We start from the raw sequence: 24,932 nt of genomic DNA, 5'->3' as shown, positions 1-24,932 counted from the left end.
TCTTTTTTGAAAGTTAGTCAATATTAGCTCAGTCATGCATACAACTATGTTATTGCTGTCCTTGAAATAATTTCAGAATACAATTTTGAAAAAAACGTTTTTATCCTTCCGTGCTTTCACTCCTGATAATTTTTTCTGTATATTTTAAAGCTGTATTACTCATTTGCAAATTTCCGGCAGATCTGCCTGTGCATAATTTCAAATCGTACTATCAGTCCGCATTAAACTTTTTATGACCATGACCTAGAAGTTTACTACCATTTATTTTCACTTGTGTTTAAAAAGAACTTTCCATTAAGTGCAGAGTTAGTGATGTAAGCTGCTTTTTTATATTTATATTTGTTTACTGCATTATTATTCAAAACATCTGTTTAGCTATGTCCATAACTAAAACAAGTGTGTGACAGCATACCATTAATGATAGGATTTCCAATCATAGGTTGGTACTTTGCTGAATTTGAATGTTAAATATGAGAACACTGGATTAAAACATTGCATACTTTCTAAATTAACTGCTCCTATGCTATATGGGTAGTGTAGACATAAATATATGTTTATAGTAGGGCCAAAACCAGTGGAGATTGAACCTCATGTTGCTCCATACTGCACAGATAGAATGTAGCAGCCTACTCCAAATAATGTGCAATTTGAATAGGTGAAACAGAAGTGAGGTGTAAGGTTATGAAGCTCAAGCAAGTGCAGTGATAACAGCTGTATCACAACCATGACATTTTCTGTATGTTTGTGTAAGAGGAGTTAAAGTACACAGAAAAAGGACAGAGGAAGAAATGTGAGCAGAAAGGACAAAGCAGAAGAGGATAGATAGGTGGACAGTGAAACTTAGGTAGGAAAAACAAGGGACAGAGAAGGAATTAGACGAAAGGGAAGTTAGAGATCTGGAAGGCAAATCCCTGCCTCAGCTCATTCTACTGACTGGAATCCCTGGCTGGATTCTCTCTACAGTTAATTATTTCTTTGCACTCAACATACACAGTTATACAAGAAGAGTTTTACTTTGATGTAGCAACTTCGGTAGTTCAAATTAACTATTACATACCAACACACTTCCTACTGTTAAATTTTTATGGTCATTAACGATCTACTAAAATACAGGTTGGGGAGGCTGTGGAATCTCTTTCTCTAGAGGTTTTTAAGATCTGACTCATCAAAGCCTGGAGCAACCTGGTCTGTATGCAGTATTAACCCTGCTTTGAGCAGAAGGTGGAATTAAGTGATGTCCTGAGGTCACTTTTGACCTGAATGATTCTGTGGTTCTGTCTCTGCATCTCTGAGTGTTTAACACTTGCTAAGTAACCAAAAAAAAAAAAAAAGTTGTATGAATGAGTGTTACAGCAAAAAGATGGACCTAGGATACACATTGGGAGTGAGGGGGAAACCACTGAGGAATAAATAATAAAATGCCGCTGGGAAAGTTGACTGTCAAGTGTGTTCAAAAGAAATTCAACTCTGTGATGTAGAAGTGAAGAAATTGTGAATGAAAAATGAAAATTAACATCTTGTTAATATTTTGCAGATAAGACCAAAACCTTGGCAGCTGTAACTAATAATGCAAATACCACAAGTACACAATCAGCAGTAGGTGTGACAGCACCTTCAGTAGCTGGTGGACAAGGGGCACCTACATCACCTGTTAAGAAGGTAAAATAAAATACCTTTCTCATTAGTTTAGATTTCTGTTCTTTTTTGCAAGCATACATTTTTAATTCTTATATAGAAAGTGGATTGAGTTATCCAGCGAATTGATGAAAATATGCACAGATTCCAAAAATATTTTGTGTTTTTATCCAGAAACTGTTTCAGGGGGTTTTTAAAATTTTTTATTGTTTTGATTCTAAACAGGAATCTAAAGTACAGAACTACGAAATGGCTGAACATAAGATCCTTTTAAAAAAGCAAAATATCTGTTGCACAGTGACTGGAGTTCCTGTTTTTTCTGAAGCTAAACTTCATCTCTTGAAAGTCTTTTCTATACTAGACTCCTCCAGAATGTTTAGAAACTACAATTCTAGTGTCTCTCTGTGCCTATATTTGTGATGCACTTAAGGCAAGGGAGGCAGGAGTGACTAAGATACTCTCAGGAGTCCTTAGAAGCAATCAGCTAGTGCCTAGGTGCAGAAGTTGAAAATTGTACCTGAAATAAGAAGTAGAAGCTGCTGTAGGTCCAGACCCTGATTTCAGGATGGTTAAGACCTCATGGAAGAGCTAGAGAATTGGGACAAATGATTTATTCAATGCTCAGCTCAAAACCACATCTAGCAAAGCCGTATTATATTGCATGCAGGAAGCTTTTTACAGTTTGATGTGAAAAGTTAATTGGAATGAATTTTAGTTTTCCTGGGGCAAAAAATTACAGTAGATAATAACACATAGTCAGAAGGTGTACAAGTCAAACTTTTAGAATATGTAAGCAAACTGGTTAGTGAGCCAGTAAGGCTTCCTTTGTCAATCATTATGACTTTTCTATAAACATTGTAATCAAAGTGTAACCATCTACTGAGCTTCTGAAAAGCACATTCATGAAAAATTATAGCCATGATATGCTGAAATCACAGTAGACAGAGAAGATGTACTGCTGGACAAATAGTATGTATTGTATTTAGCTCACAGGATCTTATTAGCATTATACTTTCATATTCACAGTAGAACCTACTGATGATTCATCTTACAAAATATACTTTAATGTAACAGGTGCAGGGAATGTATTGCTCAGCTGTATCATATTATGTGGCCAACCTTCCTGATCCCAAGAGCTGCTATACAAAAATCACTGTGACTGATGTCCACAAGATTTATCTCAAAAAAAAAGCCATGAGAGCGAAAGGGGAATTGTGTGCATGGCACACCAGCTGGAATGGCTGCTGTTTCCCCTCACTGAGCTTTGTGGCTGGCCTGTCTAGCTGTCTGCTAGATTCCAGGATCGTCTTGTGACGTTAATCTCAACAGTTCCTGATGGCTCAGTAAGGAATTATGATTCTCTGTCATGGGAGCTGTATTTGCATTGCTGAGGAGCTGCACAGAACTCAAGAGCCACACATTCTCCACACAAACCATAGCGAATGTGTGAGGGAGGGAAGACATTGTGAGTCATTGCTGGTTTGCTAACTGTGCCTAACTGGAATGAATTCAAATATATAATGTTAATTTTGCGGCAAGGAAATAGGCCTACTTTATATAGTTTATTTTTTTAAATCACTTCAGTAATACAAGCATTTGTGACGGTTGCACAGTTTAACTGATTTGCTCTCCACCCATTTTTTTTTTACTGCACTTAAGTGTCTTTGCACACTGGAGATTCCAAGATATCTAACACTTCAAACACTTCATTTTTCTTGTAATTGTCTGAACTTCATTTTGAAGTCAAAAGATTCCTAGTTGTCCCTTGTAATCAATTTATTTATATTATACAAAAGCCTTGTAAGCTGTATGACCTTCAGCAATAGGATGTAACCAAATTGATGCTAGCTGGGCTATGGCTTGAGTTGAATGATCAAATAGACATAATTTTTTGGTAGGTGATTAAATGATGATCAGGGGGCAGACTTTTTTAGAAGAAGAAATAAGTATGATTTTAACCTTTTGTAAATCATTAGTATATTGGCATTTAGTTTGTTCTAATTTTATTATGCAGTAATTAATGGCTCATCTTTTAGTCTTAAAGGTAAAAGGTACGGGTTAAAAGTAAATTATAATCATCTTTGTAATACTATATGTGGAAAATTCAGTGCCTTCTGTAGCTACAAAGTAAATGCACATTTATATCAAGACTGATAATGGTGTAACATAGCATGTGCGTGTGATCTAGAGAAGCAGTACCAGCTCATATCCATAAACAATTAGAGTTTAAACTGTTCTTACTAATTAAGGTAAAACAGCACTGTATGTGTAATGTTGCACCTGCTCTTGCACCTGCTTTTTGTCTGAAGGTACTGAAATAAGGCGAGTTTGGGAGTGAAGGTATCAGTTTGATAGCTAAGCTAGCATGGGATATGATTAAGCGATATGAATGAAATATGGTAAGAAAGAAGGAGGTGTGAGTATTCCAGTATTCTCAACCATATGAGGATTTAGGCCATGGACCTAGTTAGGTCAACAGGCTTTGCTGTCCTCTTCTATGCAAACTGTAATTCTGTCTCTGAGTTACTAAACATGCTGTGTTGTGCTTAATAAGAACCTGTTACTAAGGTTTTAAGTCTCTTACTGCTTTTTGGTATTTTGTGCTGTAATGAAGAGCTGCATAACATAAACATAGGAACAAACTGTGATTTTAAAACAACCTTTTCTGTTTTCCATTCTTTCAATCTTCATCTTTGTCTTGTCTTAATTGGCTTTAGTATGATTTCATTACTCCTATCATGCCTGTCGTGGAGTCAGTAGATCCTGCGTCTTGGAGGCAGGGCTTGCGCAAAACTGGCATTGTTCTTGTGCCCAGTAAGGGTGAAAAATCTATGGTGAGGTTCTGGTGTGCACAGGTTTGTGTACAGGTTGCAAAATAACATATTTAATCAAAATATTTATACTGGATTTGCATGTTTCTAAGTTTGCATCTCATGATCACAGTGTGTATTACAAAGTGTGGGTTTTTCTAAGCTAACTTTTAGAGGAGTAGTATACCTTGACCAATCTTACATCTCTTATCCTGTTAACTAATTTAAAGGAAGATTGTGTAGGTTGTCTCTCACCACAAGTCCCCTACGAATTCAATACTTCTGTGATTATTAAAAATAGTTGTGTTCTCGAAACTCTGCAAGGAGCATGAATTACCACAGGTAATGGAAATTAACAGTGTAAATTCATCTATGTGTGTTTTATAGTTTCCAGCATCTACAACCAAGGTTTCTCCCAAAGAAGAAGAGAGGAAGGATGAATCTCCTGCTTCATGGAGGTTAGGTCTTAGAAAAACTGGTAGTTACGGTGCACTTGCAGAGATTACTGCTTCCAAAGAAGCTCAGAAAGAAAAGGACTCTGCAGGTGTTATGCGTTCTGCTTCAAGTCCTAGACTTTCCTCTTCATTGGACAACAAAGAAAAGGTAATAGTTTTCAGTGTGAAATGACATTTTGAGGAAGTGATCTACCTTACTTAGTGTAGATGTTTACGATGTGTGGTAGAAGTAGGATGTTCTCTGTAGATTGTACTACACATCTATTCTTTACCAAAATTCAAAAAAGTTAAATTATGCAGCTTCTGGATAGTCTCTTTAAAAGTGTAGTATGCATCTTCATTTTGGTGTGGAAATTTTCCCTTTTTGGGACTTGCAGTGCTGGTAGTGGCTTTTACAGTTAAGAGAGATCAGAGGTTTGATAGTTTCAACATCACTTGGAGAGTGATGTTGAAAGAATCTTATGAAGAAGGAATCTCTTTTTGTATTCCATTGTCATTTTTTCTTTACAGAAATGTAGTTCTGTAGTTAAACATGAATATGCTGAACCAAGTGAAGGACTAATTTGGGACAGATAACTGAACAGCATGTAACTTGTGGTTCTGTTTCAGGTACAAATGTTTAAATGTTTTCAGAATTAAGAATAATACCATACTATACTATATAAAAATACTAGAACAGTTGCTTTCAGTGGTCAATGTTGGAATTGTACTGCTGCAAAGCAGAAAAAAGAGAGATCCGGTCATTTGCATCACTAGAATCAAAACATAAACAGTTTCCCTTTGCTATTGTAGTCCTTACGATATTTAATTACAGCTTAGAAGTCGTTTGTATAATCGAGTCACAATAAATATAGCTGAAGTTGTCATAATGGTGATTTTTCAGGCAATAGCAGTATAATCAATAATAGTAACACTTAATAAAAAATATGTGTCTTTCAGGAGAAAGATGGAAAAGGAACTCGACTTGCATATGTTGCACCTACAATACCAAGACGACTGGCCAGTACCTCTGACATTGATGAAAAAGAAAACAGGTGACTCTGAAGTTGTAATTTCTGTTAAATATAAAATTACTTGATTTTAGAGTGGGGGACAAACTTACACACTTTAAGACAATGCTTACTTATAGCATTATGCTGCTGTATAGGTTGTGCTAAATCCATAGGGTGATCTTGTAAATTATAATGACCCTTTTTAAAATCCGAATTATTATATGACAGGAGCAGAACTGAGTAATGAGTGTTATCTTCTTGAGGGAAAAAATGAATAAAATCCAAAATATGAAGTTGTAAACTTTAAGCTACTGAAGGGTGCTAAAAGCATTTTACTGCTTTATCTTGAGCCATGGAGTGCTGCTACTGGGCTCTATTACTACTTTTGATAATAATAAAACCCTGCATTTCTTACAGTCTTTGCTTAGAACCATATCGTGCGACAGCAATGATTTACAAAAATCATGTTACAAAAGCAGTTCTATTTTTCTTGTTTACATGTTGTTCTTCTATCTTCTTTGGAATTTTTTTTTTACTTTCTTTGCTGGTATTTCTTCTGTAGCTTTCACTTTAAAAGAAACAAAATGTTTAGGTGCATAGACTTGTTACCTGTTAGGGTTTGGGGTACTTTCATGTCGTATTTACATTGTAGAATCTTCCTACTTTTCACTTCTCTCTTTCATTGGGATTCTACTTGGACATTTTCTTGAGTTAATGTAGAATGCATAGTACAAAACTTACAAGTCTCCCTAATGTCTTTTTTCTGTTGGACCATGTCTAGCTGATCGTGGACTGACCTGAACTGAAAATCGTTTCATTGCTCAAAATGTGCTGTTATAATCCTTGTCAATAAGGCTGATTGGGTGAACTGGGGTCATTAGTTTTGTTAGTCCCACTGCTGACCAAACAATTTACCTGACAACTTTTTGTGTTCCTTGGTGTACCAGAGATTTAACCTTCTTTTAAGTCAGCCTGATTAGGCACCAGTACTTTGCCTAGTGTATGATGTGGCAGACGAGCCAGTTTACTTAAAACTATAAGAGATTTTTGACATTCTGACCTTCTTTACCTTTAGAATTTAAGTCTGCCCTGCTGCTACCTTAATAAATTATTACAGTTTGTGCCTTTGTCCCAGATCTCTGTCCTTTTTGCTCAGCTTAATGTTGGGTTCTTGTTCTACCTGTCCGAACACCTGCTTGTCTAGCTTATCAGTGATGTAGTGTAATCCAGCTGACATCCTTCTGTGAGTAATGGAAGGGACTTCAAGATGAATCCCAGCTGGACTTTTAGATTAACAAATCTCAGGCATACAGCCTCAGTTGAGTAGCCAATGCTACAGCAAAAGTGCTGCCAAAGTAAAACCTTCAGTAATTGTAAAAAATGTGTCATGCAGCAGGACCTTTCTGAGGTTGATGATATCTGAGAATTTGTCTTTCTCTTTGGTGGTAAGAGATAACACTGCATTGGCTTGTGTTTGATCCTTTTCTAAAACTGTTTCCAACTGCAGAAGTACTAGTATACATTTTTGTGCAAAAAGGGGTACATTCTGAAGGCCAAAGGTATCTCAACATAAAATACATCTTTACAAAATTTTATTTTTTGCACACCTGGTTATCTTTTATGTATAGTTTTGTGAAAGGCATTTTTTTCTTCCTTCTGTCTGATGTTTATTTCAGATCTTGAGCTGACATTTTTATTACAAATTCAGTTTTTTGCATCTCAGTATCAGTTTTCAGGGTAATTTTTCAAAGTAAATTATTGCAAGACTATTTTTTGCTACCATAAACTGCAACAACAGGCTGGAAATTCCTTATGACTAAAGTAATGCAGCTAATGATACATGACAGGCCACTAAGGAATGGCTACTGCAGGCCTGTTTACACTAGTCTACAGTATCATGAGTTCTAAAGGCTAGTCAGCTTTTGAACTTCTTTTTATAACACCCAAGAATGAAAAAATCCATGAAATCAATTTCTAAAAAACATGAATACTTCTCCCTTTACTGCACTGGATAATCTCAGGAGCAAACAGAAAAGCCTCTGGTTCGTTTTGTGAGAAAAACAAAGCCAGCAATGATCACAGATGGAAGCTGATGACTGATTTCATGTTGATTCAATCCTCTTCAGCAGTTTTTCTTTTGGTGCTACTTTTCTATTACATTTCTAACAGTTAGTATGAATGTAGTATTTTTCCACAGGAGTTGAAAATGGTTATCCATAAAGGTAGGTTTATTCCTGTTCTGTGTGGTTATGTTTATTTTAAGTGTGTTATCCAGGGTTTAATCTTTAGTTTTAAACGCCTTTTCAGCTCACATCAAGAACAACCTTCTTTAAAATCTTTTCACAGGGACTTGTCTGCTAGCTCAATACGTGGTGGCAGTTCTTACACCAGGAGAAAATGGGAGGAAGATGTCAAGAAAAACAGTTTGAATGAAGGTCCTACATCATTAAACACAAGTTATCAAAGAAGGTGGGGGATTTTTTCTTGTCTCTTTTAAAATCAAAATAAGCTTACAAATGAAAAGAACAAATTAAGTCCTGAATCACTTCGTAAGGACAATTTAAAATTGAATGGTGACATGTTAAAATGTTGTTCAGAATTATTGCAAAGTATGTACTTATGCTGATGCAATGCTTGTGTTGATTTTAAAGCTACAGTATTTTCACTAGCTCTGAGTGTTGCAGCAACTGCTGTATAATTAAAAGTATATTCTTCCTTTTTCCTATTGTTTATTGCAGTTTGAGGTTCACTTGACTCTTTCCAGATAATCTTGGTTCAGTAACCAAGAAAACTATTTTAAATGTTGGAATAGAAGTAATTCTGCTTGATATCTGAAAAGGGGAAAAGTATTGTCTCTGTTGAATTTTGGTTTTGCATGACAGTATCAGAGGTCTTGGGCTGCTCTCCATAATGGCAGATTATAGCTACACCCACTTTGAGTATGAGCATCATAGAAGGCATCAGTAAAAGTAACTTGAATGCAAAGTACATTATGATTAATATGAAAATAATTTTCAGGTGTGCATGGTTCCTATCATGCAGGATTTGGTCAGAAGGAATCATATCCTGCAAATATATACACGATTAACTTTACTCCATTGTGTGGTTTCAGTGTAGCTATTTGAGTAAAGGTCTTCATTAGAATAAGTGGAGCAATAAGTATCTAAAATGAGTGGATCAAAAGGAAAGATTGTCTTTCAGGTAGCTAAGTTGCAGATTGATACATGCTGATGATGTATGTGATGATGGGTACTTCACCTTTTTTTTTTGTCTTGACATTGATGTTGTCAGTGGGCTGTAGTCACGCTGTTTCATACAGTGTCGTACATCTTCCATCTTTGTTAACCTCCTGCCTTAGAAAGAAAACTCAATTTTCCTAACTTTAGGTTTAGGAAAGATGTTGCACAGATGTCCTGTTCTGGATGGAAAATATCAACAGTTGATACATGAGAACAATCTTTGCATGTTAGCTTTTATCAATATTTATGCTCCAGTTTTCAAACAAAATGTACTCATCACTTTTAAATTGCACGTGGTGCTGTAATGGTGTGTTTTCCTTAGTTGTTCTTCTACAATTATTTTTTCTTTATTGTTTTAGAATTGATAATGATATAAAAATGATCAATTGCAGAATGACAGAGAAGCATCTTTCCTTAAGTCTTTTGCAGTTAGTAATATGATGCTCTGTCTGTCTCCTAACTGTGGATCCTGAGGTTTTAGTCATGGGCAAACATCCTGACTTGGTAATGCAAAATTTGTTTAGCCAGAACCAATGAATAAAAATGTGGAAACCACTGGATTTTCTTTATAACTTGAAGAGAAAGGGAAGAGTGTGAGTGGGAGGTTAATCTTTCTGGGAATGATTAAAGTTAAAAAAAGAGAAGAAATACGTTTAATTGGTTGAAAATTAGAAGAGGAGTGATATTGATGACATTTTCTTCTCTGACAAGCTGTGGAGTAAAATTCTTCATTTTCTGAGGTATTCAGTGTGGGTGAAGTAGCAGTTTAAAAATGCAAGATTAGGGGCCCTATATGAATACTTCAGTAGATGTGATCGAGACAGTCATATATAAACCAGTGAGATTCAATTCTTTATCTCCTCTTCTTATGGAGAAGTGGTCGAGACTCAGGGACACTTCTGCAGCCCTCTGAAATCATAAATTGGAAGTTCTAGTCAAGAAAATAGTGAAGAAAATGGCTTTTGAAAATGCTTCTTTTGCCCCAGAAGTTTCGGAGATTCAACTGAGACACAGAATACACATTTAATGAATCATCCACAGCCTTGTGATATTTTAATGAGCAAAGATAAGTTATACAACACACTCATTGTACATGTCTTTCCTTCAGTGGCTCCTTTGGTAGAAGACAAGATGATTTGATTAGTTCTAATGTTCCAAGTACTGCATCAACAGTTACCTCTTCTGCTGGTCTTCAGAAAACACTGCCTGCCAGCGCAAACACTACTACAAAGAGTACAACGGGTTCTACTTCAGCAGGTGTACAAAGCAGGTAACGGCACCCACACACTTCTTTTTTTCTGTTCTTTTTTTTTTTTTTTTTTCTTTTTTTTTTTTTTTTGTCCGGTCTACTGTATGCTTATGTATGTGCATGCGTTCATGTTTAGTAGATCCTGGGGCTCTGGATTTTTTCACTTTCCTGTTAAATTTGTTTTAATTTTATACAATCTGGCTCAAAAATTATGAATGGCTTTCTGCTGTAAAGTGACAGCCATGTTGGTATAAAAGAATATAGACGGGTGAGAGTTCAGTTACTGTGAACTGTTCAATTCGTAACTTATTCAATTTAATAGCTCAAGTTGAGCTTTCATGTTAGAGACATTTCTCAGTTTGTTTTTTAAAAAAATCCATCCCTCAATTTACATGTTACTAGTTGTTTAGTAAAGTGCTTTCATTGTTTAGCTGTTTCCTTTTCTCTTTTTTTTGTGTTGCTGCTTGTTATGCTGTAGTACCTCAAATCGTTTGTGGGCTGAGGATAGTACTGAGAAAGAAAAGGACAGTGTTCCTACAGCAGTGACGGTTCCTGTTGCACCATCTGTTGTAAATGCTACAGCCACTACCACAGCCATGACTACAGCTACTTCTGGCACTGTGTCCTCAACGTCAGAGGTCAGGGAGAGACGGAGGTGTGTAAAGGTCCTAAGAGTAATGTTGCTCTTATACGAAAGTTATATATATATTTTTTCTTATTTAAAGGAATGTGTTGGTTACCACAAATTTGGATAGTACAGTGTATAAAGCAGTGTTGTTTGCTTCCTGTGCATTGAAACAACTAGCAATGTGCCTCAGTTTATATAAGAGCTTATCAGTACTGGTAGAGACCATTTGCAAAACTTAAAATTGGATGTTGCATATTTTTGACTGGCCTTGGGTTCTCATTGGTATTCAGTATTTTCATATTTGTGTTTCTGTTAATAGCTTAAATTACTCCTCTTAAGAATACCAATAATTAAACTGCAAAAATGCTGAATTAAAAGTAAGAAAATCCATAATTAATTACTTCCTACAAGAGCATTGCTGCTGATTGAGCTACTGTGCCACTGGCAGTATGCTAATAAGTTAAAACGTAGCATTTTTTCAGTCATTTTGTATACCTGGCACTACTGAGAAAAGTGCATTGAACTCAACACATTCTGTTCATTTCGTTGCATCATTTAGGGTCTCCTTTATTTGAAACGTAATATACAGTTGTAAATGCAATGGCTTAAAAGTATTATACAGTATGAAGAATGAGTAAAGAATCTGGTGTAAATCTTACTTTAAGAATACAGTGTTTTTTTCTGTTACAGTTACATGGAGGATGAGTCAAGATTGGTGCATATTTATGTTTCCATAGAGAGTTGTTACTTGCTTTTTATGGAAGCAAAAATAAGATTTTGTAAGGGTGTTACTTTCTGTTAGTTTTCCCTGGGTTGTTGTTGTTCTAGATGCTTATAAATGTTTATTCTTTAACCCTTCTGCTGAAATGCAAGTTCAGATTTCTGTGTTGCTCCTGTAGTAGTTTTGAAATGTACCTCCTGAATCAGTGCCAGATGTGTGTATCTCTGTATGTTCACAGAGGTCATGAAGCTGTTTGTTGTTACAGAAGAAACATGGTTCACTTAAGGCACCAACAACAGTTTAAGATTCCTCATAGCTTTAGGGTAGTCTGTTTTACATAGTCTTCCTTTCATACCCAAAACTGAGGTGAAATAACTTGTATGAAATGGGGATTTTTATTTTTTTTCCCACCATGATTCAGGAGGTGCCCGCAGGTGCTTAGAACCCATTTCAAGAACAACCATAGTTGGACCTTGTGTTTTCCATAGCAAAATTTCACTGAACCCAACAAAGCAAAAGCAGAACCAACAAGGTGCATCTTTTTTTAAAAAAAAGTAGTTCCAATTTCAAAATGTCAGTGCTATTTTAGTCTCATGAGCTAGAAAAGCAAGGAAATCTAGAATTAAGGCTTTTGCTGTCTCATTTGCGCTTACTAGTATATGTGTACTAATGCACATGTATTTTAGATACCTGCAGTTGGCCTGAAATTCCTTGTTCTTTTCTGACTCTAATACATTGTTGCAGATGTATTCTTGATGGCATATTAAAATACCTGTTAATTCTTAGAAATCAGCAAAGCTGGGATAATTACTGCATGCATGCGAGAAAGTAGCGCTCTAAATACCAGCAGATGCATATCTATCTGTATATATACAGATACATATATGTATATGTGCGTGTGTGTGTATGTATGCTTACATGCACATGAAAACCTTGTCTGTATATGAAATACTATATGCTAAATATTTTCTTAAGAAATGAAGTTGGTTAATGCATATTTATAGACTGAAAGTATGTATTTAGAAAGTATGTTTGAAATTGTATTTCAAAGAATATTTGTAAAGTAAAGACATTGTAAACTATTTTCAGTAATGAAGCATGTAATGGTGCATGCTTTTGGAATAGCTGAAGAAGCTATGTTCTTTGTCTAATTTTTAGGATTGGTTTAGAGAAACACGGAAGACAATGAGAAACTTGAATCTTTAAATCTTTGTATCATGAGTAATACGGGTAACCTGTATGGCATACACAGGGGATGCTAGGGAAGGGCACTTTCTACTCTGACAGTAGCTGTAGTCTGCACCTGGCAAGTTAAGAGTTTTCATTTTCCCTCAGTGAGGTTTAAAGTGTTTCGGATTTATTGGAGGGTAGGAGTGTGTACACCAGATACTAAAGAGCAAGTTATAAGGAGTAATTTGTAGCCTTTTTCAAGCCCTAAAGACTAGACCTGCTCTGCAGTCAAAACCTCCCAGATAGGGAGTATTTCAGGTCATGTTAGCTAAAGCAGCTAACAGGCACCCTTTTCCTGGTACAGATAGGGCCTAGGGCTCTGGGAAAATGGAAAGTCTGTCAAAAATGCTGTTTGCAAGAGAAAAGGACAGGGAAATCAAATTAATGTGGTGGGGATTTTTTAAGATGTGTCATAAAACAGGAGATTACATTTGTAAGTATAGCAGCTAATTATAAATATTTTCCTTTGTTTTGGGGATAATTTGTTTCATAGAGATAGAACACGGTAGTAATCCATAGGTCTGTGTAAATGAAGTTTATTTTAAACTTAGAATTGTTTTAGAATTGGTTTTAGTATATGCTAAGGCTAACAAATACACAATTCAATGACCAAAGAACTGCACTTTCCATAGGTAAATTATTTAAGTGTTAATAGGTAATGGCTTTTGAAACATAATCACTAGCCAATTACTGAATCATTAACTAATTATTCATATCTAGTGACATTTAAAAATATAGACAATCAGAAATATTACGGAATCTGACTGCTGTTTTTAATGTAGCTAATTTTATGATCTAAAAAACATCAGAGATGTTTTGTGTTTTAAATAAGCTTTTAGTAGCCTTCTGATTTTGCTTTTTCAAATTTTTCTAATTTTTAGCTGATGTAAAATTTTTTTAAATGTTATAACAGCATTCCCAGAATATTCTGTAATAGAAAATCAAAAATATATTAGAAACCTTAAAGTTATTTATTGATGGTTTTACATACATATATGTGTAAATATATTTACATACATACAAATATATACATTTATGCATGTATATGTCTGGGGTTTTTTTACCCCCATTACCTGGATAGGAGGATACTTTTTTCAAGAATCCGGACCTTGTATGTCTACACTAGTAGCCTTTTGGATTTGATAATGATTACCTGCTTACTCTGCAGGATTTTTGTGGGTTTCATGAGGGTGTATTTTTAAGTACAGTTTTTTTCAAAGGGAGTTGAATTACTCAAAGCATGGATGATTCATGTGAAGATACGGTAACCACCTCCTCAAGAATTTTTAATCTCTGTGCAATAGATGGTATAATTAGATTTTCTGCATTAGCAGTACATATGGCTTTTCCTAAGAGCCTACAAATTATGTTAAAAGTTAATACACACACACATTTTTTAATGTATAAATGTGTAACTGGCTGAATCTCTGAGGTCTTCTACCACTGTGTTAGTAGAGTGCTGAAATACAAAAAAAAAAGGCTTAAGTTATATTTAGAGAAGATGGTAAAAAAAAAATCTGAATTAAGTAGGAAAACACTATGTGTTTTAATTGAGTTCTAAGGCACTTATCTGGATGGATAGATTGTTATGAAACGGATGAAATGTCTAAAATGTAATCTGTCTTATATAGTTAAAGATTTTCTTCTAACTCCTTTGGTTTTCAGTCATATCATGTTGTGGGTTTTTTTTCTGACCATTTAATACATTTGTACAAAAATTATCATTTGCCAATTTTATTTGTGATTAACTCTTTAGATCATACCTCACTCCAGTACGGGATGAAGAGTCAGAGTCCCAAAGAAAAGCTAGATCCAGGCAAGCAAGACAGTCTAGAAGATCTACACAGGTATAGTTTTATTAAAGCTTCTGCATTTATGGAAACATACCCATGTAGCTCCCTGAGTACAGTGAAATTTTAATTGCCCAGTAAAGCTCCAAATAAACAGATGGGTCTTCCTGGTATAAGACAACTTGTACCAGATGAAATAAAGCCTCTTTTTTTCCCATTTCTTCCCTGAAAGCTTTACTACCCTTCATTGCGTACTAAAAGTTGCTTTTCTAATCACTGAAGAGTGGCTTAATGCAAATTTGAAAGCGCAGACTCCTCCACTGAAAGGAAGTTTTTGATTGCATTATGGTAAAATGTCTTACTCAAGTAATTGTGTCTGATGTTACTTAGATGTTTAAATCTAAGACTTTGGATTCTTCAAAAACTAACAGCTGTATGCTTCTGGCTGAAGACTTAATACTTGAGAAATAGGCATAGTGTACTGTTTTTACTTCCATTTCTAAGTCTTTTCTGTGCATGGTCTATTGAAGATAATGTGATTGAGCTGACCGACGTATGGATAGCTAATAAGATTCATGGCACAGAAGAAAATACACTCAACGAAGTTTCTGTGGACACAGAGGAGTACTAAGGAAGAGTTTTTTCTTACTTTCTAGTAATCTAGAATGTAACTGCATGTCTCCTTTCAGCATTTCTCTCTCTTAGTTTACATATTGATATCTTTTGGTCGTTCTTCCTAATTTCTATCAGGACTACCTCATGCTGGATTGCAACCAGTGCTATCCTAACATAGGGAAGGACTTGACAATAGCAAAACAGATGATCTCTAAACACTTTAGTGCTCTTTGTGCAGTGGAGCAATTACCGACCATTGTTCTCTGGAGTGTGTCTACCCATCTCTTCTTGTGTCTGCTGACAAAGTGAGAATAATCATCAAATAGTCCCTGGAGAAAACAGCACAAAGAAATGCTGTAGCCGTCATCTTTATCTCAGGATGAGTCTGTACCTACATTGTTTACTGATGTTACCTTCAAATCTTTGCAGTTTTAAACCCCTCAAATATTTCTGGTTACCTTTCCTAATGAGAGATCCACGCTGCTTGATACAACTTTATCTTACTGGAGTTCTTTTTTACCTCTTCATACTAATTCAGAGCCCTGAGAGATGGTCAAACTACAGGCCAGCTATGGTTGAACCTTTACAGTGAAGAAGCTACCAGGAATTACTGTATTAAAACATTATCAACACAAAAAGCAATTAAATAACTGATAATCTGCAAAGTTGACTTTGCAGAATAGGTTATGAAGTGTTTTGAGCAATATCTCAGTAAGATACATCAGCTGAAAAGTGCAGTAGAGAAAAACTGTCTTCAAAAAATTGTTTGTTTTCTGAGCTTATTTCAAAACTGATTTTTAACCTCAGAATAACAAGGAAATAAGAAATGAGTTGCAACTTTCTCTGGTGCTGTCAATGCCATTTTAATGTGTTAATAACCTAAAAATCAAGTTGCAGTGAGTGAATTTGTAAAGTACCGACATTTCTGAAAATTTGGTAAGTATTTTATTTTTAAGGGTTCTTTCAAAAATATTTAGTATGCTTATGATGATTTTGGAAGGATCTAGTGGATTCTTAAATGATTTCTATATGATTTTATATGGGATCTGTATGCACTAGTTCAACTAAAAATTCTGTTTCTGGAGAATCTGTGGTAGATCAGATTACAGCAAACACTTGCCACTAATCAGAGTTGTGTTTGGTTACAAGATTAGAGAGAAAAGCTTAAAGGTACAATAGATAGGTAAAAATTATTTCTTAATAGATAGAATTAATTTTCTTAAGCTGAATTTTGTCTTTAAAATATGTATGTACGTAATATGATAATCTGCATTACTACGAGTGATTATTGAAACGTTGTTCGCTGACTGCTGTTTTCACAGGGTGTAACACTGACAGATCTTCAAGAAGCTGAAAAAACAATAGGAAGAAGTCGTCCCACACGAACCAGAGAACAGGAAAATGAAGAAAAAGAAAAAGAAGAGAAAGAAAAGCAAGACAAAGAAAAACAAGAAGAAAAGAAAGAATCTGAAACGAAAGATGATGATTATAGACAAAGATATTCCCGAACTGTTGAAGAGGTATTTTCATGATGGGTCTCTTTAGGTAGAGAAATTATATGTATCTTAACAGCAACTATAATATTTTAATTTTGATATTACTATAAGGATTATATATTTAAATGTTTTAATGTCCTGTGGTTTGTATTTTTTTTAGTTTTGGTAAATTAATTTTGACATTTTTCTGCTGAATAGCCATATCATCGCTATAGACCAACTTCAACTTCAGCTTCAACTACTTCATCATCCACCTCTTCGCTCTCCACCTCCACTAGTTCTCTTTCAACTTCAAGTCAACTAAACAGACCAAACAGCCTTATAGGTATAACTTCTGCGTATTCTCGGAGTGGAACAAAGGAAAGTGAGAGAGGTAGGAGTACTGTTTGTGAAAGTTTTGTTTGTTTTTTTCAGTTGACAAAGCTTATGTTTCTAAACATAGTTTAAAATAGGATGTGATATGTTAGACCACTGGGGATGTATCTTACTCCTGTCTTCTGTAAGAAATTCCAAAACTTGCGTATAGAGAGGAAGAAAGATTTTCTGCACCTGGTGGTGTTTTGTAGCTGTTTAGACTGTGAATCTGTGTTTTCCATTGGTGGGTCATGGAAACATCAAATATACTGCCATCAGTATCCACATAATACTTAAATTTCTGCTTTAACACAGCAACTATAATAAAATATTACATTTCAGATTTTAAATACTTGCAGGTATTGAGGAGGAATTTTACATTCTTAAATAATTGCTAAACAATTAGGGTTTTGTTTCAGTCCTTCCACACTGAAGGACTGGAATTATGCTTTAATGCTTAAAGGATCTCTCAGGGTTTCATGAGCAGCTGAAAACAAAGGGAAGGGAATCTTTCCAGAGGTAGCTCAGAACATTTAATGGAACCATACTTCTAGATACTTAACTGGTTTATGTAATTTTAAACTGAGGATCAGCTGCGTGATTCAGAGTTCAGAAAAAAGCTTTTCTCTGATGTCACAGAGTTTTTGCTCTCATTTCAAATGTGAATCACCTGCTATAATTCTCAGAGATGTTGTGCCTGATTAGTTGCCTGTCAAAGGAGGAGGCTGTTGACATACAGTGTGATCTCCTGTTCTCTTGGAGGCATGCCACAGTTGACTTGGGAGAAATACTTTAATTCAACTTAATGATCAGTAACTTGAGTAGGATTATTGATTGAAATTGATAATTTTGATATACAGAGGATCAGATTAAATAATCCGTTGATCAAATCTCCATGAACTATATAGCAGTACTGCCATTTTCCCTAGACTGCTATTTTCTGAGGAAGTTACTGGGCTTAAGATTCTGGGATATGCTTTCTGATTTTTTTTACCACTGTCTTAACATGAACTAAAATCTGGATTAAGATTCTGCAGTAATGCATGCTTACTCTAGGAAACTCTTTCTAGATTGTTCTATGGAGAAGATTTTCATGGGTAAATATTAGCTACAGCAGGTTTTTTTTTTTTCAAATTATGGCTTTAGGAGGAGAAATACATTATCGTCTGAAAGCCCAGAGGTAAAAGCATAATTTATTTAATTAGGAAAGGTATATGCTCACCATGAATATTTGTATTTCCTTCTTTTCTGTTTAATTCTTGCTTCACACTAAAATGTTTATTTACCTCTGAAGACTAGTGATGGTAAAGTTATTAGTGATGCTTCTACCTGAACTCAAATCTGTGGTTTCTTTCTTTAATAAAAGAACAGCACACTGAATAGACTGCATGGTAATAGGTAAATAACTTCTGTTTGGGCAGGTTTGGTTAATGTTGGTTTTTTACACATTACTTGTAAACATGTAGAGGAAGAAACAGAACCCTGAGGTATTATGTCAGTTATGAATTGCAGTTGCATTTCTTTTAAAGAAAAAGGAAATCTGTAAAATAGTATTAATCTTGGAGATCTCATTTTGTTCTTCCTCAGAGCAGAAATGGAGAGGACTGTGATGAAAAGGGGGACTCTAAGGAGGACTTCACAGGCTTTTAAAAGTTTTGGGGTTTCTTGTAATATCAGACTCCTGATGTAAGCAAAAAGCTTGTTTGATGAAGAATGGTGAAGAATTATCTTATCTTATTTTGTACTTTTGTACATCTGCTGACACAGGTGTTTGAATTATTACATGACAGTTTTGAAAACTGAATTTTAAGTCCAATTTGTAGTGTATTACTGTTACATTGAAACATTTGGTTTAGGTGACTGAGGTGGAATTAGTATTTTACAGTTACTCTTCAAGAATTGGAACAATATTTTCAGTATTTTAGAGCTATATTCTGAGAAATGTATATTATAGCAAACTCTATATGTGGTAAGAAGCCCTTTAGCTAATTTATTTCAGGTAAAAAAATTAATTGTAAGCCTTTTAAAGACTGAGAATTATTGCAGAAAATTTTCAGAAAATTAGATTGTGTCATACTTGAATGAATAAGAAAGTTGTTATTAACAGAAGGGGGCAAAAAAGAGGAAGAAAAGGAAGAAGATAAGTCACAGCCTAAATCTATAAGGGAAAGGCGACGACCAAGAGAAAAACGACGATCTACAGGAGTTTCTTTTTGGACTCAAGATGTGAGTAAACGACTGCTGCTGCTGATTTATAGCCTTAGCTTGTAGCAGCGTGGAATGTGTGTTGCGTATTCTTAAAATAGAGAATAGTATAGAGTAATACAGTATATAACTAATTGTTCTGGAAGAACTGATGCTTGTTCGAGTTATGTGTTCTCTATTTTGAAGCTTTCTTTAGTTAGGTAGACTTCTGCTGCTCTTATATTTACAAATTAAAAGTCTACAGTGCCTTAAAATCTCAGTAATCTTTCAACAGTATAATTATTTTTCCTCTCCTGCCTCTTTCACCAGAGTGATGAAAATGAACAGGAACACCAGTCTGATTCAGAAGAAGGAACAAATAAGAAAGAAACTCAGGTAATTGTTAAAAAGATAATTATTTTATTAACTTTCTAACATATACATTTTGATTGTAAAATTTCTGTTGCAGTTGGATTCAATTGGAAGGGTACATATGGTTTTTATGAGTGCTTTCTGATTCATAATTTGTGGCTATGGTTCAGTACAATTTCTTTTGCAGGCTTTAATAACAATTTTTGAAGTATTAACCATGGCTGCAACTGATATTTTTCTCTTCCATTCTGATTATGTAGGATTAGCATCCAGAAAATGTGGGTGAAGTTTCTGACACGTAGGTCAGGGACATGTTGCAGCAAGTTACTGGAGGGAGCTTTCAGTTTCTGTCTTAGTTTGCCACCTTAGAAAAATAACACTGGAATAGATCTTTAATATTCTACTAGGGAATTTGTTCCCAAATCCGCGGCAAAAAGTGTATTTTAAAAAAATTTTAAATGCCTAAAGAAATTGCACTTTCCTTTTTGCAGTTGCTAAATCTACTTTCACTTTGACACAAATCTTGCATGCTTTATTGTAGAAATTATCATATTTGCTTCTAAGTCCTTTTCAGTTCTAGGATGAGAAAGGGAAAGATATATTAATAAACTAATAATAATGAAAGATGTTCAGAAAAGATTTATGTTTTTTCTGTTGTGCTGATTATTTGATGTAGTGCTATTCAGAAGACAGAAACTTCAGAAATACTGAAATTCTTTGTTCCTCCCTTATGTGGTGCTGCTGTTGTTTTTTTTTTTTTTTGCTTTATGAAGTTACAAGCCAGAGGTAAGAACATGGTAACTATAAACTTCCAAGGCCTTTGGCTGTAACTCAAGAATTTAAACTAAAGAGAGGAGGTCAGGAACAACCCTTGCACATGGGTGCGTGCTACAAAGAAAATTAAAAGACCTTAGACAAAAGAGTTTCTAGCCTGAAATCTTTAAGGAACTAGAAAAATTATTATCCTATTAATCTCAGAGATCTTTGAAGTAATTGTCTTGTAAGATTTCAGTTTGTGTGTTCTTGTTCTTCAGTTCTTCAGAACTGTCTTTTGACTTTTTAGCTGATCATTGGTCCATAAATGAGAGCTATTAAAGAGAAGTCAAACTTTGCTAAGCACTTTGACAGTTGGAGGTTGTTCTCATTAAATTTTGTTTAAGCTTTTTAATGTTAAGAGCTAAGAGTTTCTTCAATTTGCACAAAAAATTTACATGTTTCTTAAAGGAGATTGGTGTTCCTGCAAGGATAGTCTTAGAACTAAGTTGTAGGATAGCAGTTCAAAAATAAAAAATTCGGAAGATCACTTTAGCAACTGAAAGATTCCAAGAAAAAAAAAGTGTTTCCATGAAGCCTGGTTTTTCAGTTTGATGTATTTAAAAAAAAAAAGTAAGAATTTGAATAAGTACTACAAGTATGGTTTGGTTATGATTAAATGTATTTAAATTTTATTTTGTCAGAAATTGGATATGTGACTTCTGAAAGGTGAAAGCTAGTAATATTAGGATAATAAATGTCATTAGGTCTTCTAATTCTGTGGGAATAAACATGAGAAACTGGCATTAATAGTGTTGATTTTGTGCTGTACTCAAACTCTGTTTCTCAGTTTCACTGCTGTGAAACACAGAAACACTGATTTATAATACTACAGAAAATTCCACCTGACATTGATATTTTATTTCCATTACCAGTAATTATTCTAATCTCACTAAAATGTAATGTGCCTGTCTAGAAGCTTAATGTACATTTTCAAATACAAAGTTTCTTTCAAGACACCCTTATGGTCTGTATAGACTGATGGCGTAGGGTTAGAAGTAGGTGTTATTTCAAGTTGTGTAGATAAGGATACGTATGTCTTAAATTTTTGTTACTGCTTGTGTAGCCAGTGTAAATGTGGCTGCTCAGTTCTGTGACTGTATGGAGAATATCCATTTCGTGTGATTTGGATGCGTGGTGATATCTGTGATTTCCCCTCAAGCTTTATGTGAAGTTTGTAGGCTTACACCTTTTCGCAATTTTTTTTTGTGAGATGTCAAAAATTGTGACTGAGCTGAACTGACAGAAATTGAAGGGGAAAATAAAGACAGAAAACACCTGAGACTTAGAAAAATTCCCCTAACGTGTTTTGTGAAAAGTGAGGGGAACAAGAACAGACATGTGTTAGAGAAATGTGCTGCTCTTCCAGTGAGGTGTGGAGGCTGGCTGGTGCTTGAGCAGCAGGAGCAGGGCTTCACAGCTTTCAGGGAGCGGAGGCCAGTGACATAGAGTTTTCTAAAGATTATGGAGTCCTTGTCCAGCTTCTCAGGTTCCCAGCCTCAGTCTGGAGAACAGGAATGGGTTGCATCTGTGTTTTCTTGCCTCTAGTAGTTAGTCCTCTCTTACTTCACTGGTTCATTTGTTGTCCCCCTGTGTAGGTGGGAATTTTTGTTTCTAAGATTGTCTGCATGTGACTTAATAACTTGTATTTTTGTTTGGGAAGCTATAGTGCAGCAGGTGAATGAAGATCTGGGAGGTTTTCACGTTCCCATGGCACCATGGGGAGTCCACTAGAAACAAAGAAAAAAAAAGCCTTTAGGAAGTGTATTCATTAAGAAATAATGTAGGAATGGTTTTCTTCTTGTGGTGGCTGTTGTACATTGTAGCTAAAGGTTAAAAGGACCAGCTTAGCATTTTTCTGTATACTGCATTCCTTCAAGGTAAAAAGAGAAGACCTAAAGTCTTTACAGACAAAGCTTCCTCTGTTTTGTTGAGTTGAGAAGGAAGTAGTGGAAAAGTGATTTTTGTAGATCATTGTGGTGGAGTTCTGTTACCTCACACTGATCTTACTTAAACATATGATAATGCAAGATAAGGCTCATACTTAGGTGGAAGTTAATCTTCTTGTGGCCAGTAGCTTAAAATCTCCCCATGTTTAGGTGTGTGCCACCTGAAACGTTTTGTACAAAATCTCTTGAGTTCTCACCATTATTTGTGCTCTTAACAGAAAACAGCAATGTTCTATTAGGCTATAGCACATTCTTTTCATATCCTATATGTAGTGAATGCACTTCAAGGTGTCAGAGGGAAAATTGAGTATATTGTGGAGAATGTGGCTGTTTTCCTCTGTGCGCATCGACAAAGTAGTTTCCTTCTAAAAAAGGAAACCAAACAAACCGCACCACCCCCCAAAAAACCCACCTGTGGGGAAGTCTTCTGCCACTGCTAGGTGAATAACATTGGAGGATGTCCAGGTGATGATACATCAGTAGAGTTTCTTGACTGAAATGTCTTCATGCAAGATTATTATAATTGGAAAAAATTATGAATTTGTATTGACCACCCAGAAGGAAAAAAGTTTTGTATGACTGATGTAATGCTTAGAGGGCACTCCCTCACTCTTAAGTCATCACTTTTAATTAAATTTTACTTCTCAAGTAAAGTAAGTGAACTTTGTGCCTGTGGATTCACCTGGAATGAATGAATGAATGAAAGTAATATAAAAAATGTGTAATTTAAATTAAATCTAATAAGTACTTCCTTATGTTGTTGGTGTAGTAGCTTGTTTCCCATCAAGCTATGTTGAAATGATGACTTATGTTTTATATTATTGTTTTGAGCTGAAGTCATTATTATGTTGACCTTTCAAAACAGTATTACTTACGTTAGAGAAGAAGGAGGAATAGGGAATTCAGGGAACACTGTTCTGATGCCTTCGAGGACAGGCAAATCGCAGAATGCACCGACTGCTGAAATGACTGCAATGTTTAGGACAGTCCAGACTTTTAGAGTATAATGTTAACATCCTTGTAAATCATATTTTGGCAAGTACATTCTAGTACATTTCTTTTCTGTTCCAGACATAACAAAATTAAAGCTTGACAATGTTCAGATAGTACATACTGTTGGATAGCATGCGCATTTAACATAACTGTTTAGCTAAACTTGTTCATAGATTGTTACATATTTTATTTAATTAAATTATTGACTTGGTCTATTCTTTTTCTCTCTTTTTACCCCTCCCCATCTCAGAGTGATAGCCTTTCAAGGTATGTACAATTGAAACCAATTAATTTAAAATTGTACTTTTTGTTCACATATTCTCATTTTAAATTCTTTATGTACAAATACAGCTTAACCCCAGTAGTCAGCTGGCTTGAGCTTCAGAATATGTCAGTGATACTTAACATTTGTATGAAATATGGTTGTAAAGCTACAGTACTGAATATTTTTTTTCTGTATGTAGGTGGGATGCTTCATTCTGGGGAATGTGTGGACTCTAGTGCACTGAAGGCAGGTTGAGCATTTTGTAGAACATAGTGGATACAGTACCATTCCCTACAAATTTTTTAGTATGAAGTCAGCTTTTACAAAGAAGAGATTCTTATTGCCCCTCTTTTAGAATACTCTACTGAAAATTTTCTAAGGAATCTCAATAAAAATACTACAGCCTCTGAAAATCAGATTTTCTTAAGATTTGTTTAAAAAAGAAAATGCAGAAATAGCAATAATTTTTTTAAAAAAAATTTCATTTAGTTTTAGACCTGTAGAATTAATTATTGGCCTTTATTATGTTCCGTGTTGAAGATCTGTTAAATAAAACTACTGCAGCACATGATCAGTGAAGAGTGAGTATTGTGAAATTATTCTAAACTTTATTAATACTAGTTGTAATTTAGTGAATAATATGATAAAAGACTTCACTGAAGATGTGTTTCATAAACTGCTTCTGTTGAAATGCTGGAATTCACAACAAGTAGTTTTGAAATCTCCTTAATTTCTCTAATAAAACTTGGAGAGTTCATCTAGGCCGATATTTGAGAGATTACTTTTTAAAAACCCTTTAATTAAAGCAATATTTTTTTAAAATAGGTCTTCTTTGTAAACAAAGAAGAATTAAAGTATCTAAGCTGATATAAAATCCTTTAAGATGTAAATATTTGCTTGAGTTAAAGAATTTAATTTAAAAGATTTCTCTGCATACAAGGCAGACACTTACTGGGCACACTGAGCAATTTAAAAACATTTTCACACAAAATCGTGAAGTACTGAAGGAATGTAAAAATTAAATTTGCATCAAAGTAGAAGACAGTCGCTTCACTAAAATATATCATTGCATTTGGTTATTTTCAGCTGGGTAGCAGCAAACTCACAATGTTTGATGCTGTGAGAGGTCTCAGTTTGAGTGC

At 34.9% G+C, this 24,932-nt stretch overlaps 1 protein-coding gene across 9 annotated transcripts in view; it reads left to right on the top strand.

Moving 5' to 3' along the window:
* The window catches only part of PPP1R12A (protein phosphatase 1 regulatory subunit 12A), a 124,411-nt gene that overhangs the window by 84,204 nt on the left and 15,275 nt on the right, over positions 1-24,932 (top strand). For 5 of the 9 annotated variants that reach the window (XM_086749791.1, XM_086749800.1, XM_086749783.1 and 2 more), the window contains 13 exons: positions 1,535-1,659; positions 4,353-4,469; positions 4,833-5,048; positions 5,840-5,934; positions 8,239-8,361; positions 10,240-10,401; positions 10,859-11,035; positions 14,716-14,806; positions 16,687-16,884; positions 17,059-17,233; positions 19,322-19,440; positions 19,729-19,794; positions 23,776-23,792. In XM_086749791.1, the coding sequence (XP_086605917.1) occupies positions 1,535-1,659; positions 4,353-4,469; positions 4,833-5,048; positions 5,840-5,934; positions 8,239-8,361; positions 10,240-10,401; positions 10,859-11,035; positions 14,716-14,806; positions 16,687-16,884; positions 17,059-17,233; positions 19,322-19,440; positions 19,729-19,794; positions 23,776-23,792 (1,681 nt within the window). The remainder of the gene's footprint in view (positions 1-1,534; positions 1,660-4,352; positions 4,470-4,832; positions 5,049-5,839; positions 5,935-8,238; positions 8,362-10,239; positions 10,402-10,858; positions 11,036-14,715; positions 14,807-16,686; positions 16,885-17,058; positions 17,234-19,321; positions 19,441-19,728; positions 19,795-23,775; positions 23,793-24,932) is intronic. The other 4 variants (XM_086749826.1, XM_086749808.1, XM_086749845.1 and 1 more) reach the window with 2 other exon arrangements.

Source organism: Chlamydotis macqueenii, chromosome 1 (assembly GCF_036417535.1).
Source record: "Chlamydotis macqueenii isolate bChlMac1 chromosome 1, bChlMac1.mat, whole genome shotgun sequence".
In the NCBI taxonomy this organism is placed as follows: domain Eukaryota; kingdom Metazoa; phylum Chordata; class Aves; order Otidiformes; family Otididae; genus Chlamydotis; species Chlamydotis macqueenii.
The sequence above is the reverse complement of the archived record's forward strand: the minus strand, read 5'-3'. Positions and strand labels throughout refer to the sequence as shown.